The sequence below is a fragment of the Podarcis erhardii genome (assembly GCF_964252035.2).
Source record: "Podarcis erhardii genome assembly, chromosome: 17".
Lineage (NCBI taxonomy): Eukaryota > Metazoa > Chordata > Lepidosauria > Squamata > Lacertidae > Podarcis > Podarcis erhardii.
The window spans coordinates 27891280-27915001 of NC_138515.1; the positions used below are offsets into that span (position 1 = coordinate 27891280).

General features: G+C 43.5%; 1 protein-coding gene across 1 annotated transcript; it reads left to right on the top strand.

The window, feature by feature from the left end:
* Positions 1–679: 679 nt before the first annotated feature.
* Positions 680–23105, top strand: SRP72 (signal recognition particle 72). The gene is made up of 19 exons (XM_081845082.1): positions 680–845; positions 3120–3240; positions 4479–4602; positions 6544–6687; positions 8712–8823; positions 9880–9911; positions 10680–10804; positions 10904–10961; positions 11112–11243; positions 11732–11860; positions 13026–13098; positions 13746–13810; positions 15509–15604; positions 16872–16975; positions 18036–18113; positions 18728–18865; positions 19092–19129; positions 20482–20641; positions 22821–23105. Exons 1-19 carry the CDS (start codon positions 713–715, stop codon positions 22999–23001), a joined length of 2043 nt encoding a protein of 680 aa, XP_081701208.1. The 5' UTR covers positions 680–712; the 3' UTR covers positions 23002–23105.
* The last annotated feature ends 617 nt before the right edge of the window (positions 23106–23722 follow it).

Here is a 23722-nt window from a genome sequence, read left to right on the forward strand (position 1 = left end):
TATCCCAGTCGGATGGGCAGGGTATAATAAAATTAATGATAATGGAATAGGGTGTCCCTATTTTCATCTGAGAAATGTTGGGAGGGTATGAACTTAGGTTCCCAGCTGTTGTTAAACAAGAAGTCCCATCATCCCTAGCTAGCAGGACTGGTAGTCAGGGTTGTAGTTCAACAACTGCTGGAAACCCAAGTCTGAGCAACACTGTGGATCCCCAGATGTTGTTGGACTACAACTCCCATCATCCCTGAGCTTTGGCCTTGCTAGCTAGGGATGATGGGAGTTGTAGTTCAACAACATCTGGGGACCCACAGGTTGAGAAAGGCTGGTTGAGGTAAAGGAATTCTGCCTATGCCCAGAGGCTCCCAGATTTAGGTGACAGGAAACGAGTAGGGAATAAGTGGGCAGGGGGTTGGACTGATGACCCTCGGGACACCCGCCAACTCTATGATTCTGAACCAAACCAGTTTAAACAACGCGCGCATGCGCCTTCGCCTCACGCCTGCTTGGGAGGCCCGAGCGCGTGGGCCCTGGAGACGCATGCGCATTGGGCTCGCCGTTTTCCTAGAGAGGCGCGCTTTTTTTTTTTTTGTACACGACGAAGGCTTAGAGTGCTACGTGGATGCACTTCCGGGTCGAAAGGCCATCGTCGGCGCCCCGCTTTCCCTGGCCTATCCTGCCCCCCGCCCTCCGCTGCTTCTCTCCCTCTGCCAAGATGGCGGCGGGCGCGGGTGGCGGAAGTGGTGCCGGCGCGGCCGGGGCTGCCTCGGTGGCCTCGCTGTGGAGCGAAGTGAACCGCTGCGGCCAGAACGGCGACTTCGGGCGCGCCCTCAAGTCGGTCAATAAAAGTGAGTGGAGGGCGACGGAAGTGGCACAGGGCGAGGGACGGGGCTTTGCGCCTGGCGTCGCCTTTATTCTCTCTCTTCGGGGTGGGGGCGGGCAGCCTGCCACTTTTTCTTGGTGAATCCCCCTTCCCTTTGCGCGGGAAGTAGCTTCGAAACACGTCCCCAAGCGCTTCGCGTGCATTAGCTTCGCTGGAACCTTCACAACAACCCTGCAGAGCGGGAAGAACGTCTTGCCTCAAATTTGCTCGTGGCCGAGGGGTGGCTCATTCGCTTAGCCACTCCAGTAATACTCAGCGGTGACCCGGCGGCAGGCGGTGTTCACGATATACGATATCTTTATTGTCATTGTCCCATGCAGAACAAGGAAATTGAAAAACTACATAAAACATTCAAAAACCCCTAAAAACTCTGAAACCCCGTTTTAAAATACACTACAGTGGTATCTCGGGTTACATACGCTTCAGGTTACATACGCTTCAGGTTACATACTCCACTAACCTAGAAATAGTGCTTCAGGTTAAGAACTTTGCTTCAGGATAAGAACAGAAATCGGGCTCTGGCGGTGCAGCGGCAGCAGGTTAAGTGGTGCTTCAGGTTAAGAACGGACCTCCGGAACGAATTAAGTACTTAACCCAAGGTACCATTGTATACTATAGAGACCCCTTATGCTGTGTTTAGAACCAGAATTGCATTTGCGTAGAAACTGTTTCTCAGACGGCTAGTCCTGGCTTTTATAACCCTATACCTTCTTCCAGAAGGCAGAAGCTGAAAGAGATCATTTCCAGGGTGCCTACTATCCTGCGCTATCTCTGCCGCTTTCTTATGGCACCTGACACCATAGATTTGATCTAAGGTGGGAAGAGTGCACCCAATTATTCTCTCTGCAGTCTTTACAACCCTGGACAGCATTGTTTTTTCTCTGGCCGTGCAGCTCCCAAACCACACACACAGACCATAAGTTAATACACTCTCCACAGTGCAATGGTAAAATGCCATCAACAGGTCCTTTGAGAGATTGTTTTTCCGGAGGATTCTCAGAAAATATAACCTCTCCCATGCCCCTTTTGTGCTGATCCCTTGTTAAGAAGGTCTCTCTTCTTGTTTGGATCTTCATGAGTGACAAGGCTTGCTTCACTCTTTTTTGTGGGTGGCACCAGGCAAGCCCCTAGTCCTTCAACTTTAGCACTGTTGCCCCACTTCAGTAGGGGAATGATGATGATGATAATTTTATTATTTATACTGCGTCCATCTGGCTGGGTTTCCCCAGCCACTCTGGGCGGCTTCCATCACATCTTAAAAACATAATGAAATGTCAAACATTAAAAATGGTTAATGACAATATCGGCCTGGTTTCTAGGGTGTTTGTAAAGACCGCAGTGAGGTAATGCAGGTGAAGGGTTTTGAATATTTTAAAGCATGCTGTAACTTGAGTATTAGTAACAGTTCAATTCAGTGGATTTACTCCCAGGTAAGTGGCGTGCTTTGGTCCATGAGATCACGAAGAGTCGGACGCGACTAAACAGCTAAACAAGAACAAGTGAGGTTAGGATTGCAGCCACTTATTCCTTGAAGTGCTCTGTGGCTTTAACAGTTGTGTTACAGGCAGAAATACACGATGTGGTCATTCATGTCACTGTACTTGCTTGCTTGGGAAATTCTTGCTTGCTGAATTGTTATTTGGTTGTACAGGGGATGTGCTAGGGAAAAACCTGCCACGTATGTAAAGAGGAAGTGTGTTGTGCAGTTATGCATCTGTAAAAGAATTGAATTGCTATATTGAATTGAGTTAGGATGCTAATCTATGAAACTGTCATATCACTTTGAAATAAGTCCTGCTATGTTCAGTGGGACTTAATGTGTGTTTAGACTTGCAGCAAAGTGTTCCCTCCTGCAGCTGCACATTGCCCTCTCCCTGTTGATCTTCCCTAGCAATCTGTCTTTCTACCATTGTATCACAGACTTGTAGAGTTGGAAAGGATCCCAAGGGTGATCTATTCCAACCCCCTGCAGGGCAAGGATCTCAGCTAAAGCATCCATGACAGATGGTCATCCACACTCTGCTTAAAAACCTCCCAAGGAAGGAGGAAGGAAGAATATAATAAGTTTGCCTACCAAACTTCTCACTAAGGAGCCTTTAATAAGCTTCCAACTGGTATAATTTGGTTCCCTGGACCACAGTTGGAAAACTGCTGTGATAACCTAAACTGCTTGTTTTCAAGATACAAATAACAGTGCCTGGGTTCTCATTGTTTAATTCCTTGCTTTTGCTTTTCCTAGTACTGCAGATCAGCAAGGATGATGCAACTGCTCTTCACTGCAAAGTGGTATGCCTTATCCAAAACGGAAGTTTTAAGGAAGCTCTCAGTGTGATTAACACCCATACCAAAGTATTAACCAGGTGAGTGCTGAATATTAGCTGCTTATCAAAAAACATGGCTTTCAGACAGTGCAAGAGTTCTTTCAGTTTTTCAAAATATGCAAATGGAAGCATTTACAAAATAAAGAAAAATACAGTTTCAAGAAAATCTTCTTTCTTCTTAGTCAATTAATTCTCAAAGTGTAGGCTAAAAAAGTTTACACTTTGAGTGTGGGGTGGTAAAATTCCCGGATGTTACAGGAGTTATCCAGTTGGGTTTCTATGTGCATTACTGTAATGAGCATTCTTCCTAATTGGAAGGCCGGTAATTCCCCAACAAATTCATGTTTCAGCCTCTGCTAGGGGTGGGTAACAATGGTGAGTCTCTGTATTAAAGTAACCATATCACACCCATACATAGAGACAACAGAATTAGCTACCGCCAGTGAAAGCTAATTGGGAGGAGGCAAGACCATGCAGAGATGAAACAGGCAGTCTCCAGTGTGAATGTGTGCTTTTAGGTGACTAGAGTGTTTTATTGTTGAATGAGTTTCTTGGTACACTAGAAGTTCTTTTGCAGCACACTAATATGTCCCAGCATGCAGCTGCATAATTGCTGACCTAAATCCTGTGTGTCTGTATGTATCAAAAAAGGTTTCCTAGTTGCATTGTGGGAAAAGAAGCTACAAGACATAGAATCATAGAATTGTAGAGTTGGAAGGAAACCTGAGAGCCCTCTGGTCCAACCCCTGGAATGCAAGAATGTTAATATAGTGTTAATAAAAAAGCAGTTTATGGGATATCAAGAAAAATATCAATCCAGTAAGGATTGTATCAGTCAGTAAGCCAGCGCTTTCAAAAACAGTGTGGCGTGCAAAAGGAATGTGTGTTTAATGCACAAAATATAGACACACTTCTTTGTCTTGTTAAGCAAATAAAAATTATTATTGTGAAGCCGTTCTATCTTTGCTTTTTCTGTGTTGCAATATATCTGTTAGAATATTGTTGCCATATTAGTCTGAGACAATGAGAAATTCATGAATATTAGCTCCTTTCTTGAAGCCTATGATATTATTTTATATAATTACAAACTTGACACATGTCCAAAAATATGTCTATGATTTCTAAAGTATTAGTTCCCTTTTCTTGTGTTGTTTGGTTCAAGATGATGTCAGTGTATATAGGATTCAATCTTCAGGAATGAGTCTTAGCAAACACAACTGCTTTTTGAAGAGTTGATAATGAGAAATCACATCCCACTTCCGGCTTATATGTTACAGTGATGTGATAGCCTTTGAGAAGGCTTACTGTGAATACAGGCTGAACAGGATTGAAAATGCTCTGAAGACCATTCAGGGAGCCAGTCAGCAGACAGACAAGCTAAAGGAGCTGTATGGACAAGTGGTAACTACTGCTTTGCAAACTCTTCCTGCTTTTAATAACTGGATATAAGGCTTCAGGTGCTGTGGTGGAGGAGTTTTCTCAATCTAAATGTGTGCTCTTTTACGGCAGGTTAGCAATCCCTTAAATGGGTCAGCCACGGTACAGTCCTGCAGCAATGGATGCTGACAGTCTACCAAGACTGCTGAGTGGTGAAGACTGATTATAATGGTTCTTGTTAATTAAGCAGACCTGTCCTTAATTTTTGCCATCTTTCTTGTCCTCATGGATGGTCCTATGAAATGAGAACATTTAGTCACGTATTTTTCATTGTGCACAACATTATGAGACCATAATTTAATATGATACTCCACTGGTATTTCACTTCACCTAAAGATAACTGATCTTTAAAATCAACTGGTTATAATGCTGGAAATGTCAATGTAAGCAAGTGATAATATTTTTTCATTTATGGGGGGAATTCTGCATATGTATAAATTTATTGGTATGTATGAATTTATTGGATAATAATAATAATAATAGTTAATTAATAATAAAGCCAAGTATAATAATTTGATCTTCTACTTGCTTTTCAATATCTTCCTGGTTGAGGATTAAGGGGTGATAAAATGCTTTAGAGAAACATCTTGTAGAAACTAGAATTGCCTGGGCTTAGCATGGAAACTTATTCCAGCAATTGTGAAGTGCCTCTCAGTGTTCTGGGAATTACCAAGAGGGATATTTTGTGATGGACAAAATGCATTGGAGGAACAGTGTGTTTCCCATGACAACTCTGGGTCTATAGGCACATGCTTTGTTGTTGCTCTTCAGCCTAGAACTTTTGGCATTAGAATTGACCTTGGTAACTATTATACATTCACTCTTCTTGAAGAAAATTGTTGCTTAGTGACACGGATGGGGCTTGGTCTTTGTTCAGTGTTTCATCCATAACATAATAATAATAATAATAATAATAATAATAATAATAATAATAATAATAATTTATTATTTGTACCCCGCCCATCTGGCTGGATTTCCCCAGCCACTCTGGGCGGCTTCCATAGAAACCCAAAATATACTAAAATATCACACGTTAAAAACTTCCCTGAACAGGGCTGCTTTAAGATGTCTTCTGAATGTCAGGTAGTTGTTTATCACTTTCACATCTGATGGGAGGGCGTTCCACAGGGCGGGCGCCACTACCGAGAAGGCCCTCTGCCTGGTTCCCTGTAGCTTTGCTTCTCGCAATGAGGGAACCGCCAGAAGGCCCTTGGCGCTGGACCTCAGCATCTGGGCAGAATGATGGGGGTGGAGACGCTCCTTCAGGTATACTGGGCCGAGGCCGTTTAGGGCTTTAAAGGTCAGCACCAGCATTTTGAATTGTGCTTGGAAACGTACTGGGAGCCAATGTAGGTCTTTCAAGACAGGTGTTATATGGTCTCGGCGGCCGTTCCCAGTCACCAGTCTAGCTGCCACATTCTGGATTAATTGTAGTTTTCGGGTCACCTTCAAAGGTAGCCCCACGTAGAGCGCATTGCAGTAGTCCAAGCGGCAGATAACTGTGCATGTTTGTGGTTATTCTTTTTCAATAAAGTTTTTTTTCAAAAAAGAAGAAGAACTGGGGTTAGATTTCATTGTAGTGTAAAGTGGGGTATGCATGTGCAGAACAAGGCCCACTCACACAATGGGATTTCCCCTGTGTGCCCCCTAAACGTGTTCTGGGGGTTCCCCAACACTCCAATGAAGATTTGGGGGGCGCAAGGAAGAAGAGGAGGAAATCCCATTTTGCGACCTGACTACATTCTGTGCATGCAGCAACTTAGTTCAATCCCGTCCAATACCTGCCTGGATTATAGGTATAGTTATAAACATTACTGAGATATTATGGTTGCTATTTTATTTTGCAGACCTAGTTTTGACCGTTTTCTGGTCTGTTGAGCTGCTAATCCAGATTTTTCCTTCCAGTTGTACAGATTAGAACGTTACGACGACTGTTTAGCTGTGTACCGGGACCTCATACGCAACTCACAAGATGATTATGAAGAGGAACGGAAAACAAACCTCTCTGCAGTTATTGCTGCACAGAGCACATGGGAGAAAGTCGTACCAGTAAGTAAGTTTGTGGTAGTGTGTATGTGCACATATATGAGAGAGAGAGAGAGAGAGAGAGACTTCCTCCTTCATCTATTCTTGCTGCAAGTGAACTGCAGGTGAACTGCATAAACGCCCTAAAATACAGGGAAGTGTCTTATTGGAACATTGACGTATGAAGCTGATATCTCTGTTATTCCCAAGTCTGGTAAGGACCAAACTAGTCCAAATTATAGGCCAATAACCTTAATTATTGTCGTCAGCAAGATAATAGGAGTCATTGCTAACCAGACAGTGATGGCTATAGTAGTACATTAATATTATTTGCCAAAGATAATATTTAAGATAATTTAAGGTTGGTAGGAAAAGGGGATTCTTCAAACAGTAAAAGAGCTGATGTGGCTGCAGTTATTTCTCTAGATGCTGAAAAGGCTTTTGTCAAACTACATTGACAGTTTATTTCTGTTACTTTGGGGGGGGGAGGATTTCCTCAGGAAGTTATGGATTGGATTAGGATCTTATGCCTTTTCTCCCAATCACAGATGAGGATAATTGGAACTTGGCACTTGAGGACATTCATACACTTTTAAATTCCTGTAACGTGGGGACTGATAGACAACAAAAGTGAATTCTGCAATATTTTAGAAGACATCTGACTTTTAGAAGACATTCCCTGTTTAGGGAAGCTGTTAATGTTTAATAGACTATTGTATTCTAATATTCTGTTGGAAGCCAGCCGTAGTGGCTGGGGAAACCCAGCCAGATGGGCAGGGTATAAATAATAAATGATTATTATTATTTCAAGGCTGGAAGGATAAACACCCAGCTGCTGCTCACTTGACTGCAGGTTGGTTCTACCACCGCTGCTTACTGGGAGGTAGAGGGCAAGGTGCAAGGTCAGCACAGTGCAAATACACCAGCAGGAGTACCAGATTAGCTCTGGCAGTGCATTTGTACCGTATTGACTTAACTGCTGCTTCCGCCTCTCGCACTCCCTAGCAAGCAGTAACATGACTGATCAGAACAAAATAAAAAAATTCCTTCCAGTAGCACCTTAAAGACCAACTGAGTTAGTTCTAGGTATGAGCTTTCGTGTGCATGCACACTTCTTCAGATACACTGAAACAGAAGTCTTCTGTTTCAGTGTATCTGAAGAAGTGTGCATGCACACGAAAGCTCATACCTAGAACTAACTCAGTTGGTCTTTAAGGTGCTACTGGAAGGAATTTTTTTATTTTGTTTTGACCATGGCAGACCAACACGGCTACCTATCTATGACTGATCAGAGGTCAGATTCATGCCACAGCCCCATTGGGCCATCAGAGACTGGCCCTGCTACACACACACACACACACACACACACACACACACACACACACACCCTGAGAAGATACAGCAGGTGGAAACACAGGATGACCTCATCTGTGGTAGCTTTAAGACCATGGAGTGCCCCACCCAAGGAAGCTTGCTTGAACCCAGGGTTGCATATATTTAAGTGGGCAGTTTAAAGAAAACAACTTGCATTTTCCTACAATCTTCCTTAGATACAGTTTTTAAAATTCTGGTTGCCTTTGTATATTGATATACTGGTGGTTACTTTTGCATTTTTAATGTAGTTATTGTTTGTTGCCATAAATGTATGCACAATCCTTTGTTTAGTAATTTACTTAACATCTGTTTATAAGCAAAAGAATCTTTATGCTACTACAACATCTTACCTCCAGTGTGTGCTAAGGAATGAAAGAAACGCTTGATGAAAGGAGCTTGGGCTTCTAGAATCGTGTGATTTGCTTGCATATTGTTCTTTTGTGCCTCGTATATAATTAGAAAGAAGGGTATTCATACAGCTTCCTGTTAGTATGTATCACCTGCTTATGGCTTTTGAATTTACTGCATGTTAATTTAAGAACCCTTCATGCTTTGGAAGTATTGTTTTGATCTGCGTCTAGCCATCTGACCCAAAGTGTTCATGCAAACTGGTTCACACTGTAATTCAGAACAAGGTATCCCTTTATTTACTTCGTTATTTTTGCTCTGTCCAGGAGGATCTTGGCCTTCAAGAAGCCACATATGAGCTGAGTTACAATGCTGCTTGTTCTTTGGTTGGGCAGGCCAGGCTGAACGAGGCAATGAAAAGCCTACAAAGAGCAGAAGGTAATGAATGAGAAGATTAATTTGTCCTTTCCTTGTAACCCGTTGTGCTGCTTTTGTGGAAAAACGTCACAAGATCTAAATCCTTTAATAAATTAAATTGAGAAAATAGACATGGGGATTATTGTGTCCCTAAATTTATTCTCTGCATCTGCAAATGTATTTCAAGAATTCCTTTACAGCCACCAGTAACCTGTTGTTCCTATAGACTGCACAGGATTTCCTCCCTGCACTAATTTTCATTCATTTTGGTAAGCAAAATCAAGTTTCAAATAGCTAGATCCCCCCCCCAGCAACTTGGAAAAACAAGCAAAGACCAAGCAAAATAGAACTGAAGGGAGATGTGGGGAGAACTCAAGATGGTTAAATTGATAGTACTACTAAGAAATCCATAATTGTATCATGTATCGACACACAGTTGGAAACTTAGGATCTAGTATATTAAGGGCAGATTAGGAATTAAGATATGTGGAGAATGATTATAGGATGCTGTCAAATACAGTCATGCCTCGTGTTACGTTTGCTTCACGTTGCGGCTTTCCAGGTTATGAACGCGGCAAACCCGGAAGTCTTTACTTCCGGGCTCGCTGCATGCACAGAAGCCATCTGTGCACTCCACACATGCGCAGAAGCGCTCTTTCGCGCACTTGCAGTAGCGGCACTCTACTTATGGACTTTTCAGGGTGCGAACGGCACCCCGAAACGGATCGCGTTCATAAGTGGAGATACCACTCTATAGAGAAATATCAGCATCCTTGCACTTCTGTGATGCAAATGAAGTTTCTATAGGCAGGTGTTAATCAGTGGTGGAACTTTGATTGGTGGCTCATATCTATGGCAAAATGTGTGCTACCTCCACTGTCAAAGGCAATATGACTCTAAATACCAGTTTTTGGGCAGCATGAGTGGGAAGAGTGCTGCTGCACTCCTACCTATAGGCTTCCTGTATGCATCTGGTTCACCACTGTGAGATCAAGGGGCAGGAATGGATGGGCCTTCGGTCAGATCCAGTAGGGCTCTTCTTATGTCCAAAATTAATTTGTCACACTTTCCTTGTAGATCTGTGTCGCCAGTCTCTCTCAGAAGATTCGGTGAGTCACTAGTGTTACACCGAGAATACTTTTTCTGCTCGGCAGGTTTTAATATTCTCAGTATGTGTGCATGTAAGCTAATTGCATAAATCTGCTTGGTTATGTGCTATCTGCCTGCTTTCCTTCATAACACTGGATTTAAAGTGTTCTCCATCAGCGCTTTTCATTTTACTTCTGCGCCTTTAAATAGCAGTGTGCCTCTTTCACATGAACGGCTTCACTGAGAAGTGTTAACAGAGTAGAATTAAACTTTGTGAATTCTGTAGCAAGGGCCATTGCTGATACTAACAGTTTAAATATCCAGAGCTTCCATTATCCGCTGAAGCCATTTTAAAAAGTATTCTTAGTGAACACAATAATGGCAAAGTGAGGCAGTTTTATCTCCCGGTGATATCAGTGGATGAGATTTGCATGCTTGCGTGACTCACCCAATGAGAGAAATGGTACCAGCAGTGCAATCCAATGCATATTTTCTCTATTCAATGAGGCTTGCTCTCTAGCTGTGTTACTAGTAAGTTTGCTAGTTACCAATAGATATATTTGCAGGTTTGGGTGATACTAAATTCCAGCTTGCATAAATTGGATTTACCCTTTCTCTCCCCTTCCCCTCCCTGGCAACCCCATGAATACCGCCCCCCAAAATCTGCTCTGGGGGGGTTGGGGTCCACTGACTTGACACTGGATTCCATCCATTGAACTGTGGATATTATATAACTGGTGCAAGGTTTCAAGGTTGTGTGTTAACGTTTTTTTACTGTTTCCTTTTAGGATGTTACCGAAGAAGACATTGAGGCTGAACTGGCTATTATTCACGGTCAGATGGCTTATATCTTGCAGCTGCAAGGTCACACAGAGGAAGCCCTGCAACTTTACAATCAGATAATCAAACTGAAGTAAGTGACTTCTGTAAAATGGTGGCATTGGTGGTCTTGGCATCTTTTTAAAAAAGAAGACATGTTTACAAATGCACATGTATGCCCTGTTCTCTGCAGGCCAACAGATGTCGGGTTGCTTGCTGTCATCGCCAACAACATCATTACCATTAACAAGGTATGGCATTATCCTAGTAATTCCTCAAGCATGTTTTGCAGAAGAAATCACACAAAAGGAGCGTGACGTGTCTTAATTGCAGCAAGCAACCTGGGAAACATCATGTTCCTGTTGATTGAGTGATGCATCTTGGGATGCTGTCTTTCACAGGACCAAAATGTCTTTGACTCAAAGAAAAAGGTGAAACTGACCAACGCTGAGGGTGTTGAGCATAAACTCTCGAAGAAACAGCTCCAAGCAATAGAATTCAATAAAGCTCTGCTGGCCATGTACACCAATCAGGTAATGTTGTGCCACTTCAATTGCTTTGATGCATGGTCTAAACCACAGAGCCTAGGGCTTGCTGATCAGGAGGTCGGTGGTTCGAATCCCCGCAACGGGGTGAGCTCCTGTTGTTCAGTCCCTGCTCCTGCCAACCTAGCAGTTCAAAAGCATGTCAAAGTGCAAGTAGATAAATAGGTACCGTTCCGGTGGGAAGGTAAACAGCATTTCCATGCTCTGCTCTGGTTCGCCAGAAGCAGCTTAGTCATGCTGGCCACATGGCCCGGAAGCTGTACGCCGGCTCCCTTGGCCAATAAAGCGGGATGAGCGCCGCAACCCCAGAGTCGGACACGACTGGACCTAATGGTCAGGGGCCCCTTTACTTTTTATGGTCTGTTACCAAGGAGGGCAGGGAGCACCTTGGTTTGTTGGCTTACACTTCTAAATCCTGCCTTCTCTATGTAGAATCGGCATTCTTAACCAGCCACTCTTTTTCTCTTGTTCCTTAGGCAGATCAGTGTCGCAAACTGGCATCAAGTTTACAGTCACAGAGTCCCGAACATCTGCTCCCTGTGCTAATCCAGGCAGCACAGTTGTGTCGAGAGAAACAGCATACCAAGGCAATAGAGCTGCTACAGGTAGGCTGTGGTTTGCTGCTTGAGGAAATATGCAGGAGATGACAAAGCTCTGAATCATTGTTCATCTAGATGAGGTTGAGGAGGAAGGGAATTCATGAACCTGCTGGGCACTGGGAGTCATAGTTAGATTCGACAGCGTTATTTTTGCACCAGCCCAAGCATTCAGTGAAACTATGGATTAGCTTGTTGAGCTAAGCCTTTTCCTAAGTAGTTAGGTATGGGAATACAATAGTGAGATCTGCTTGTCTGAGATCTGCAAGCAGTGAGAGATTTAGAGAGAGAAGAGAGCTGCCTTAAGTGTGGCTTGGTATAGGTGCACTACATAAATGTGCCTGGCTGAAAACTATAGTTCTGAGGTGTACTGCAAATCATGGTTTAGACTTAAGCATATTTTAGGTACAGTGGTGCCTTGCAAGACGAAATTAATTCGTTCCGCGAGTCTCTTCACCTTGCTGTTTTTTCGTCTTGCGAAGCACCCCTATTAGCGGATTAGCGCTATTAGCGGCTTAGCGGCTATGAGCGGATTAGCGGCTTAGAAAAAGGGGGGGGGGAGGGAAAAAACTCACAAGACTCGCAAGACGTTTTCGTCTTGCGAAGCAAGCCCATAGGGAAATTCGTCTTACGAAGCACCTCGAAAAACGGAAAACCCTTTCGTCTAGCGAGTTTTTCGTCTTGTGAAGCATTCATCTTGCGGGCACCACTGTAATGGCATAGCAAATGGGACCCTTCCTTAACATATTGCTGTGTATCCCTGTCGCTTCTGTTCAAGACAGAGCTGTTCCACCAGGCCTTTGGTCAGGGCACAGCCTGACTCCCTCCTCTGGCAATCTGCACAGAATTTTGCTTAACGGTTGCCATCAGTTTGATTTTAATTAATTTTTATAATGAAATGTTTTTAGAATGTTGGATTATTTGATAGTTGTTGGCCGCCCTGAGCCCAGCTTCGGCTGGGGAGGGCGGGATATAAATAAAGTTGTTTATTATTATTATTATTATTATTATTATTATTATTATTATTAGGGACTTTGAGTTTGTTACAGGAGAGTCAAGAGACATAAGACTCCACAGTGCAATTACTATTCATTGCAAGGTGCCTGTTCTGGAAATTCTGAAGCTGATTCTGTCTGAAAGCCTCTTGATTTGTGTTTACATTTCTGACCTGTAGGAGTTTGCCGATCAGCACCCCGAGAAAGCAGCAGAGATTAAGCTGACGATGGCACAGTTGAAAGTTGCTCAAGGTACAGTAGCCTTGCTTCCTTTGGAAAGAAGCTTCCTGAGCATTCAGCTACAGTTTCATACTGTTTCCAAATGAGCACTCTCATTCTTAACTCATTTTTTTCTCAGAGGGAGGCTGCCTTCTCAGGGAGCTTAGGTTAAAGGCAGGAAGGGGCAATACCTGAAGTCTTCACCATCTAGAAAGCTTGCAACCTGAACAAATTTGTATGATTTTCTTACAGAGCAATGATGATGATAGCATTTTTGCATAATTCAAGTTTTACTAATTATGGGGAGGGATAAGGAAAAATATGGAGCCCTGAACCCTCTCAGCTGTGACCAGTGAAATTCTTATTTAAACATCCCTTTAGCTTTTGATACTTCCGTTATTTCCCACATGCTTTCATGCATATTTTTTTGCAGTCATAAGGGCTAGCAACTTTCGCTCTTTAAATAAAAGGCTGAGATTCTCATGAAGCTGGCTTCTGCAGAATCGTGGCAAGCATGCAGCCCTGATTGATGGTTTCTATAATCACTCCTTTTTCATCTGTCTAATAAAAAGAGAGTTGCTTGATGGTAGAACAGATGTCCTAGCACAGAGGACTGGAGCCAGTTGCCAATAACCACACTTTTTGTTCTCCCTCCCTCCCTCCCTCTCTCTCTCTCAAAGGCAGTGTCACGAAAGCATGTATCATCCTGAGGTCTATAGAAGAGTTAAGGCACAAACCAGGCATGGTAGGTTGCAGCTAAATCTAAACACACACAGAGTTTTATGCATCCTATTGACACCACCTCCAATGTCATATTCTTCTCCTAGCATGCCATTCTGACCTTAGCTTGGGTGGTTAGACTACTTCTTCTTTTTGACATCTGTCTGTCACAAGAGACAATGGAGCTTTGGGGGAGAGGGGGAGTCAAACCACTGTGTTAGCAGCACTGAAGTGACCTCCCCAGGGCACAAGCCAGGGCAGTGTTTTTGGAGGTCCTGGACTGCCCAGATTACAAGACCCCCCTCTCGGCCTCACTGATGTGGTCCAAAGGAAAGCAGAGCAACATGTTTGGCACCATCTTGGCTGCAGGAGTTGCTGGAAGGAGGTATGCAAGGCACCATCCAACCATTTTAGGGACTCCACGCTGGATTTGTGTAGGGTTTACTCCTTGGCCTTTTTTTCTCCTGAAGACATCCCACAAGGCAGTGGAGGTTTAGGATTAGAGCTTTCGTTCTCCTAGATGGGCTGCCTTCCCAGGTTGACAAGTCCCATCATGGCTGGACTACAAGTTGCTCATTTGCCTCTTTATTTTGTATGCGTAAGTTCTGTTTGGACTCTTGATCAGTAATGTGTTTGGTCCACAGGACTTAGCAATAACAGACATCTTGATCTCTTCTGCCTCCTGTTGCTAGAGGTGTGTAACTCAACAACATGAATCTTTGGCTACTAATCTAGCAGCAATTGTGAACTTGGCCCTGAAGCAAGGTTGTAAATATCCAAAATTTTGCGCCAAGATATCCCATATGTTATGGTCTTATATAAATAGTTTCCATGACTTGCTTAATTTCTAAGTTGCGTGAATATTTCAGGCTTTTCCTGCTCCTCCAATATGGGAATGACAATATTTATATCCTGCTTTCTGCTAAAAGAACTATACAACACAAAACTTTTCAATGCAATTGAGCAAAAGTACAACTAATATCCAATTTCTAAAAGCAGTAACAAATAGCAACTCATACAGCAAATAATTAAAAATAAAATAAAAACCTAACAGCAGCAAGGGTAAAAGATACTTAAACTGATGGTAGTAAATTAGGGTGTTACACATTAAAAGCCTGCCAGAATAAAGTTTCATTCAGTTTGGGGTGAAATAATTTCATTTGGGAGAGTATTTCAGAGCTGCAGCACTACCACCAAAAAGGCCCTGTCTCCTGTTTGCTCACTAAATTTTCTCAGATGGCACTGCAAAGCAATGCCTCCAACATGCATCTTAATCAAGGTTCTCCCAATACAGGAACAAGCAGCGCACAGAGTTTTGATATGGCTTACCTTACATGGTGGCTATAAGGAATATTAACAAAATGTAAGTGAAATGCTTGGATGCTTTGAAAAAGTGCTGTATAGATGCCATGTGTTGGAGAAAGCAAAGCACATTACAGCAAGGTTGATTCTTATTTGAGAAAACCTGCACTCTTTATTGTCATATTAAGTCAAGGCTGCTTTATCCCTTGAGTGCTGCCACTTGACTCCATTACTTTTGAAGAAATGTAGTAAAAGAGAAGTAGCTATTGCTTCAGTGTGTGTGCACTTCCATGTGGTGACAGTATTCTACTTAATGAAGTAATAAAGTTACATTTATAATTTTTTTAAAATGTGGCCCTGTCATACATTCCAGTACTTATTGCTCGCTAAAAATATTTCTGACTTTAATGTTGTGTTATAGGTATCTGCATTAGTGACAATGTATAGCCATGAAGAAGATATTGATAGTGCTATAGAGGTCTTGGCTCAAGCGATTGAATGGTATCAAGAATTTCAGGCAAGTAATAGTCCGATGAGATGCCAACAGATAAGCTGCCCAGTATTTTGTGTTCAACTTGCTTTACATTTCTGACAAAACAAAATAGTAGAAATATGTTCAGTACATCATAGCTCTTTATAATGTAAAAGGACATTTGTAATCTAAATTTGCCGGCCAATTGTATTCATAAATGGTTTGTAACTGCTACTGTGCTGCAAGAAATAAATAATTCAAGTTTCCCATGAGCCCCAAATCTCCATGGCAATGGAGAGGCTGCCTGTTGCCTCTCTGCATGATTGCCTGTTCTGGCCTTGTCTCCTTCCAGTCATCCTTCACTGGAGCAGTTCTCCAATTTATCTGTCAGTAGATGTCATTTGGATCACCCAACAACTTCTGGTGCAGAGTCCATGGAATTAACTGGCCTGAAAGAGATGGATACAAAAATTCAGGAGAGATCCCCTAGTGTGGGGTAGCTCTCACATTTACACATACTTAAGTCAAGATTTGCTAACATGCTGGGTGCACATATACCAGCAGTGGCCTTCCCTGGCACCTGCAGTGCCCACCCCTCCTCTGAAATCAGAATTGAAAGAGGAATTCTGTTGCAGCCATTAGAATAGGTGCATTGTACATATGGTGCCTGTGACAGCTTCTCAGTTTGAAAATACGCTCAAGGCTCCAAAAGGTCAGCAGCTCCTGCTCTAAGTGTAGACCTCTTTGTGTGCACGAGGTGAAATGTGCCTTCAGGTTTAATTGAGGGGAAGTGTGCTGTGCCTCAGCTGGTCGGAAGTCTGCAAAAAAATTGTTCTGTAGTCCCGAATTTTCCTGATTTTATTCATATTTTGAGGGAAGACTCGGTTATGCACTGGAGTAGTTATGATCCCACAGCTGTTGAAAGTCAGTATTCTGAGCTTGATAGTGTGATTGCAATCTTGCAGCTCGTAACAGACAAATACACCATTGCAGTTGTATCCCATCAAAGTTGTCCTGTTCATGCAAGGACTTTCAATGGCTCAGTGGAACGTCTTGCCCTTCTGCATGTCCCCATCTGATATGGAGGGTGGAGGAGGAACCCAGAACAGATTTGAGGGTGCACAGGGGGGATTTCTTGTACGAATGAGACACGTTTGTTACCTACAACCCCTGCTCTTAAGAGTCCCCTAAACTCTGGTGTCTCCAAGTGTGAATCGGTCTCTTCAGCAGGTTAAAAAAGAGAGTGATCACTCATGTCATTGTTTTAGTTGTTTTCAAACTTAACTTTCAGCAAACCTTTTTTCACCCCCAGCCAAAGTCTCCAGTTCATTTGTCGTTAATTAGGGAAGCTGTCAACTTCAAGCTAAAACATGGACGGAAGAAGGAAGCCATCAGCGATCTAGAGGAGCTGTGGAAGTAAGTCCCTTCCTGAGAGCTAATAAGTGAGTTTTACTGCAAAAGACTCAGTGGCCCCACTAACTTTTGAAACAGAAGTTGACAGTTACTTCAGTAGTGTTAAAAATGTATTTATGCAGCAAATGAGATAAGGCATATTAAAAATGGGTTGTGCCCAGTGTTACATGAACAGCATCCCACTTATGCAATGGGACTTACCTTTCCAGTATACCTGAAGGAGCGTCTCCACCCCCATCGTTCGGCCCGGACACTGAGGTCCAGTGCCGAGGGCCTTCTGACGGTTCGCTCACTACGAGAAGCAAAGTTACAGGGAACCAGGCAGAAGGTCTTCTCGGTAGTGGCTCCCACCCAGTGGCATGCCCTCCCATCAGTTGTCAAAGGAATAAACAACTATCTGACGTTTAGAAGACATCTGAAGGCAGCCCTGTTTAGGGAAGTTTTTTAATGAGTGGTGTTTTAATGTATTTTTAATCTCCTGTTGGAAGCAGTCTAGAGTGGCTGGGGAAACCCAGCCAGATGGGTGGGGTATAAGTAATAAATTATTATTATTATTATTATTATTATTATTATTATTCCTCTCCTCTCCCCACGTGCCCCCAAAATCTGCTTCAGTGGGTCCCTCTGGAGAGTGTGCAGTAGGGGCTGCGTGAGAGAAGAGGGGGAAATTGTGTTTTTACCTGTGCTTTGAACACACTTTTTTCACCCTGTAATCCCCTATATTTGTGGGCACACCTGGTTTTCGGCAAGCTATTGAAGCGAATGGGTGTTGCCCCAATGAGCTGCTGGAACATCCACAGAGTGAGCAACCTCCTCAATCATTAGATTCTGTTTTGGTCCCTTTCCCTTGATAGAGCTGCTCCTGCCACCCATCTCTGAGCTGCAGCTTCACCTGAGCCAGCATGCATCTTGAAAATATTGTTTGTGGCTCCTATGGAAGGTGGAGGCAGGGTGCTTCATTGGCCTGCTTATATGAGGTGTCCTCCTTCCTGTGGTGTGCAACACTGGGCTGACTGCTCTCTTTAGAACAGGCTATAACTCTCACACTTCTTTACTTTTGTAGGCAAAATCCAGATGATGTCCATACCCTGGCTCAGCTCATTTCTGCATACTCCCTGGTTGATGGTGAGAAAGCTAAAGTGTATCCTTCCTTGTGTGGCTGAGGGAGGTGAGACAAGGAGGCATTCTTTGACCACTTCCTCATATCGGAGTAATTGCTGCAGTGATGCTTTTCAAAGTTTCCAGGTTTTGGAGTATGATGCCGTGTTCTCTGCCAAAGAAATCCTGTGTCTTCTGGAATTCCTCCGTGCATGTTCTAAGACTTTCACATCTCACTGGCCTTTGAACCTCACTGTTGTCTCATAGGGTGCATACAACACACACATCCAACTAGGAAGTTCAGGTACAGCTGGGTTGGTAGTCTTTCCTTTTAACTCCATGTTTTCATCAAGCAGAAGTACAAAAACACTATTCTACTATTTTGATCCCCAAATGTCAAGCGCCTCTGTTTCTTTTAGAAGCTCAGGCTCTCATGGTCACTCTGCCCATCCAGAAAGTAAAAAACAAATTTGTTACCCCATTATATAACATTCCATTCCTATACAACAGAGAATTCTTCCCAGTCTCCTAACTTAGTTTCTCTCTGTCGTTATTGTACCCACTAAACTGCTTTTGAGATCCTGAGAATGATTTTCTCTCTCTCTTATTTGCTTAATGTGTTCATATTGTTATTCCTTAACCCCTCCTTCACAATAGACTTAGCAAACACTTGCCTTCTTCGGACACTATGTCTCTGAAAGTAGATGTGGATGCTCTTGAAAACTCGCATGGGGCTACATACATTCGGAAGAAAGGAGGGAAACCCGCGGTTGAGAACCAGCAGAAAGAACAAGGGTAAAGAAGCTTTTTAAGTAATCCTTGACATCCTGAGTCAGTGTTAATATGAAGAAGTCCAGCTCAGCGACCAAAATAAGTTTTCTGTCTTCCAGCTACAAACTTGCCCTATTTCTTTCCCTGTACAAAGCCATTAGATACGCTCCCCTTGGCATCCATTAGCTCTGTTCTTTCTGCTGCATCTCAAGCAGGCTCATGTGTGTTCATGTGCTGTTTTTTTTTCCAGCCAAGGTGACGTCAAGAAGAAGAAGAAGAAAAAGAAGGGTGAGTGTCTTGTTAGCAATGACTATATAGCTGCTTGGAGTTCAAAAGTGCTTCTGGAGAAGTTGGCTAAAACTATCTAAGCCAGGAGTTAAGAACCTATGACCTTCCAGATGTTGTTGGACTTCGTCTCCCAGAAGGTTCAATCCCCAGTGCCTCCCAAGTAGGTCTGGGAAGGACTTCTTTTGGAGACCTTAAAAGCAGATGCTAGTCAACGTAGGCAGTAATGAACTAGATGGACCAATTGTTCTGAACCGCAGGCCCAAAGGAGGACTTGTGGGAGTGAGTGGTTGGGTGCAGGGATACCAAAGAAGGATGTCAATACATACTTTATTTATTAAAGTTAAATATTTATCAATTGTTAGGTATCTCTGCCCATTAGCAGTGCTGCATAGGGCAGATAGGAGTTGGGAGTGCAACAGCATCTGCAGAGCTACGTGTTCCTCATCTAAACACCACTGTACTAGGGTGGAATTTTTAAAAAACGACTCAAGAAGCTAACTTCAAATTAAGTTGACTTTCAGCCAAAGTCAGGAAATTGCAGCAATTGTGCAACATTAATGGTAGCGTCCTGGACTTCTTGTTTCAAGGCACCATACTTCTCAATACCAGTTGCAGGGATTAAAAGCAGGGATGGGCTGTTGCCTTCATTTTCTGCACACAAATTTCCCTAAAGCATTTTGCAGGCCACTGTCAGAGAGAAAAATAGATGGATATTTTGGGGACTGATCTAGGAGTGCTTTTCTAACATGAGCGTTTTGAGTACTGTAGATTCCGGCGTATTAGATGACCCTTCCAAATTGGCAGCTGCAATTTGGGGGTTTGTCTTATAAGCCCAGTCGCCTAATACGCTGAGCAGCTCCGTGCCAGGAGAAAGCCGCCGTAGCGGAGCCCACCGCTGCTGCTGTTTCGGAGCCACTGTAGCGGGGGGTGGGCTCCGCTCCGCGCCGCCCATACCCGGCGTGTAAGATGACCCCCGACTTTTTAACCTCTTTTCCGGGGTTAAAAAGTTGTCTTATACACCGGAATCTATGGTAGGTCTCCATGCTCTTACGTGAAGTCGGTTCTCCACAGTATTTAAAGTCTAGGTATAGCTTGCTAATTGCACCAACCCAATTTTTGTTGTTGCAATGAAAAGCTAAAACATGTCAGCATAAAGGTATTTGTGGTTTGCGCACAGTGAGAGCGTTTTCTGTCTCCGACCATGGAAGTGCTGTACAGCTTTGGCTGATAAGGCATTTACCTGCAGTGCGGCTGTTTTTAAATCATGATGAGTCTCTCATGCTGAATACTCCTTAGTATTCAGAAAAGGAATATTCTTTTTTTTTTTTTTTTTTTTTTAACCTACTCCTTAGGAAAACTGCCAAAGAACTATGACCCTAAAGTTGCTCCTGACCCTGAGCGCTGGCTTCCAATGCGGGAGCGCTCCTACTATCGCGGGCGCAAGAAGGGCAAGAAGAAGGACCAGATTGGGAAAGGAACCCAAGGAGCAACAACAGCAGCTTCTTCTGAATTGTGAGTAACAGGACCCAGCCTTGCGAGCCTTGATTCTAGAGTCCTCTCAGTGTCCCAGGGCAAGGTAATCAGGTAATCAAAGAGAGCTACTCCCCTTGAAAGGAAGATCACTATTGCACACAATCTCCAAGAGTAGGTAGAGAATGAGAGTTACAGTAAGGGAGTGGAGAAGGGGACATCCCTGCCCTCTTTCTGCAGTTGCCATTCAGAAAAGGCTTAAAGAACTGGCTTTTTGGAACTGGCACTGATACTCAATGCGGGGCAGGGGTGTGTGTTAAAATTATTGTTTTTAAATTTTGTAGCTCTCAGGGTGCTTCCCAGCATAAAAACACAAGATAAAACCACAAAATTCATAATAAAAGCAAGAATAGAACAAAACAACACCCCCACACACACACATTTAAAAGGATATAGGATGATAGGCAGCCAAAGGCCTGGTTGAAGAGGAACGTTTTCACCTGGTGCCTAAATGTGTATACAGTGGTACCTCGGGTTACATACGCTTCAGGTTACAGACTCTGCTAACCGAGAAATAGTACCTCGGGTTCTGAAGAAGTGTGCATGCACACGAAAGCTCATACCAAGAACTGACTTAGTTGGTCTTTAAGGTGCTACTGGAAGGAATTTGTTTTGTTTTGACTCGGGTTAAGAACTTTGCTTCAGGATGAGAACAGAAATCGTACTCCAGTGGCACGGCGGCAGCAGGAGGCCCCATTAGCTAAATTGGTGCTTTGGGTTAAGAACAGTTTCAGGTTAAGAACAGACCTCTGGAACGAATTAAGTACTTAACCCGAGGTACCACTGTAATGAGGGCACCAGGTGAACCTCCTTGGGGAGAGAACTCCACAAACAGAGAGGCACTGCTGAAAAGGCCTGTTCTCATGTTGCCACCCTCCAGGCGTCATGGAGGAGGCACACAAAGAAGGGCCTCAAATGATCGCTGTACAGTGGTACCTTGGGTTACAAACACCTCGGATTTCAAACACTTCAGGTTACAAGCTCCGCTAACTTGGAAGTAGTACTTTGGGTTAAGAACTTTGCCCCAGGACGAGAACAGAAATCGCGCGGCAGCGGGAGGCCCCATTAGCTAAAGTGGTACCTCAGGTTAAGAACGGTTTCAGGTTAAGAACGGACCTGTGGAACGAATCAAGTTCATAACCCAAGGTACCACTGTATCTGGGTCAGTTCATATGGGGAGAGGCAGTCATTCTATAGGAGGATGAGAGAGTACAGGAAGATGAGCGGGTTTTGGGGGCCTGGGAAGGATGAAGAGACGAAGGCAATAGAGTTGTCCGCAGCCTTTCTCAACCTTGGTTCCCCAGATGTTTTTGGCCTACAACTCCCATCATCCCTGACCACTGGTCCTGTGAGCTAGGGATCATGGGAGTTGTAGGCCAAAAGCATCCGGGGACCCAAGGTTGAGAACCACTGGCTCAAGTCATCTGAAGGGCTGGAACTTAGGAACTCATTTGGTGACTGAATATCTCAGTCTCTCTTGGCAGTCCTACAGGAATCAGGATTTTACTTGAATGTGTCTGTATGCAGGCGTCCTAGAGGGAAAGTATCCAGCTCCTAGAAAAGAGTGACACCCCCCCAGCCACATGTTCTCCAAGAATAAAAAAATTATTCCAAACCATTATATATGAATGGCATGCTGATGTATATATTGTAGCACCTGCAGTATACAGTCGTACCTTGGAAGTTGAACAGAATCCGTTCTGGAAGGCCATTCGACTTCCAAAACTTTCGGAAACCAAAGCATGGCTTCTGATTGGCTGCAGGAAGCTCCTGCAGCCAATCGGAAGCCCTGACGGACGTTTGGGTTCCAAAGAGTGTTTGCAAACCAGAACACTCACTTCCGGGTTTGCAGCGTTCATGAGCCAAAATGTCTGAGTACCAAGGCATTTGGGATCCAAGGTACAACTGTACTAGCTAGCAGTGGCTCAATTCTGCCCACAGCTTATTGTAAAAAAAGAAGGGGGGGAGCTAGAATTTCTAAGCGGTGTTCTTCTCTTATGTAAAGGAATGAATTCTTCACTGCAAGCAGTAATATATGACATGTACGTGAGGTTTAACCTGCTTGTTTTGTTTTTGCTGCTGACAGGAGGACAGAAGATATACCGTACATCTAAGCTCTGTGTGATAATAATCCCATTTGTTGTCTCTTCCTTGTCTACAGGGATGCTAGCAAGACTGCAAGTAGTCCACCTACATCCCCAAGGCCTGGCACCGTAACGGCAGTTCCATCTGGATCAACAAGCAACATGATACCGCCAAGGCATCAAAAGCCTGTTGGCGCAGCTGCCACAAAGAAGAAACAGCAGCAGAAGAAAAAGAAAGGAGGGAAAGGAGGCTGGTGATCATGGCAAGCAGGCTGTTTAAATTGAAATTGCCTGTCTTCCTTTTATTTTCTTTTTTTCCAATTGCGAATGCCAAGAGCAGAATAAAGGTCAAACAAAAAGCAGGGTGGATATGTGTCCTTTTATTCTCCTTTTGAATTATATATATATATATATATATATATATATATATATATATATATATATATATATATTTGATCTCTGTAGTGATATTGGAGATAATTATTACTCCTCATACCAATATCTATGCATGGAGGCATTGTCATCGTCTGTTCATTCCAGGCTTTAAGGAAACGGTTTTCTCATCTTGCATGGGTTGTCCTACATGAGGCCATCACTGAAGGGTGATCAGAAATTGCAGCTGGTGCAAAACTGTCATCAAGTGTGCACTTTATGGAACCACAACATTAGTCTTACATCAACTACACTTGTTTGTTTTCAAGAACAATTCAGGGTGCTGGTTCTTACCTATAAAGCTCTAAATGCTTTGTGGCCAGGATATCTCTTCCTCCTGTATGAGCAGGCCCAAAAATTAGTACCCTCATCAGAGGCCCTGTTTTATGTACCACCATTGGAGAGATGCTAGTTTGGTGGATATCTTGGGTGGGGTCTTTTCTGTAGCATTGTGGAATTCCTCCCCTGAGAGGTCAGCTTGGCCCAGTCTTGCCTAATTTTTAAGGTGGGCTGTAAAAACTTGTTTTGTTCTGCCTGGCTTTTTGAT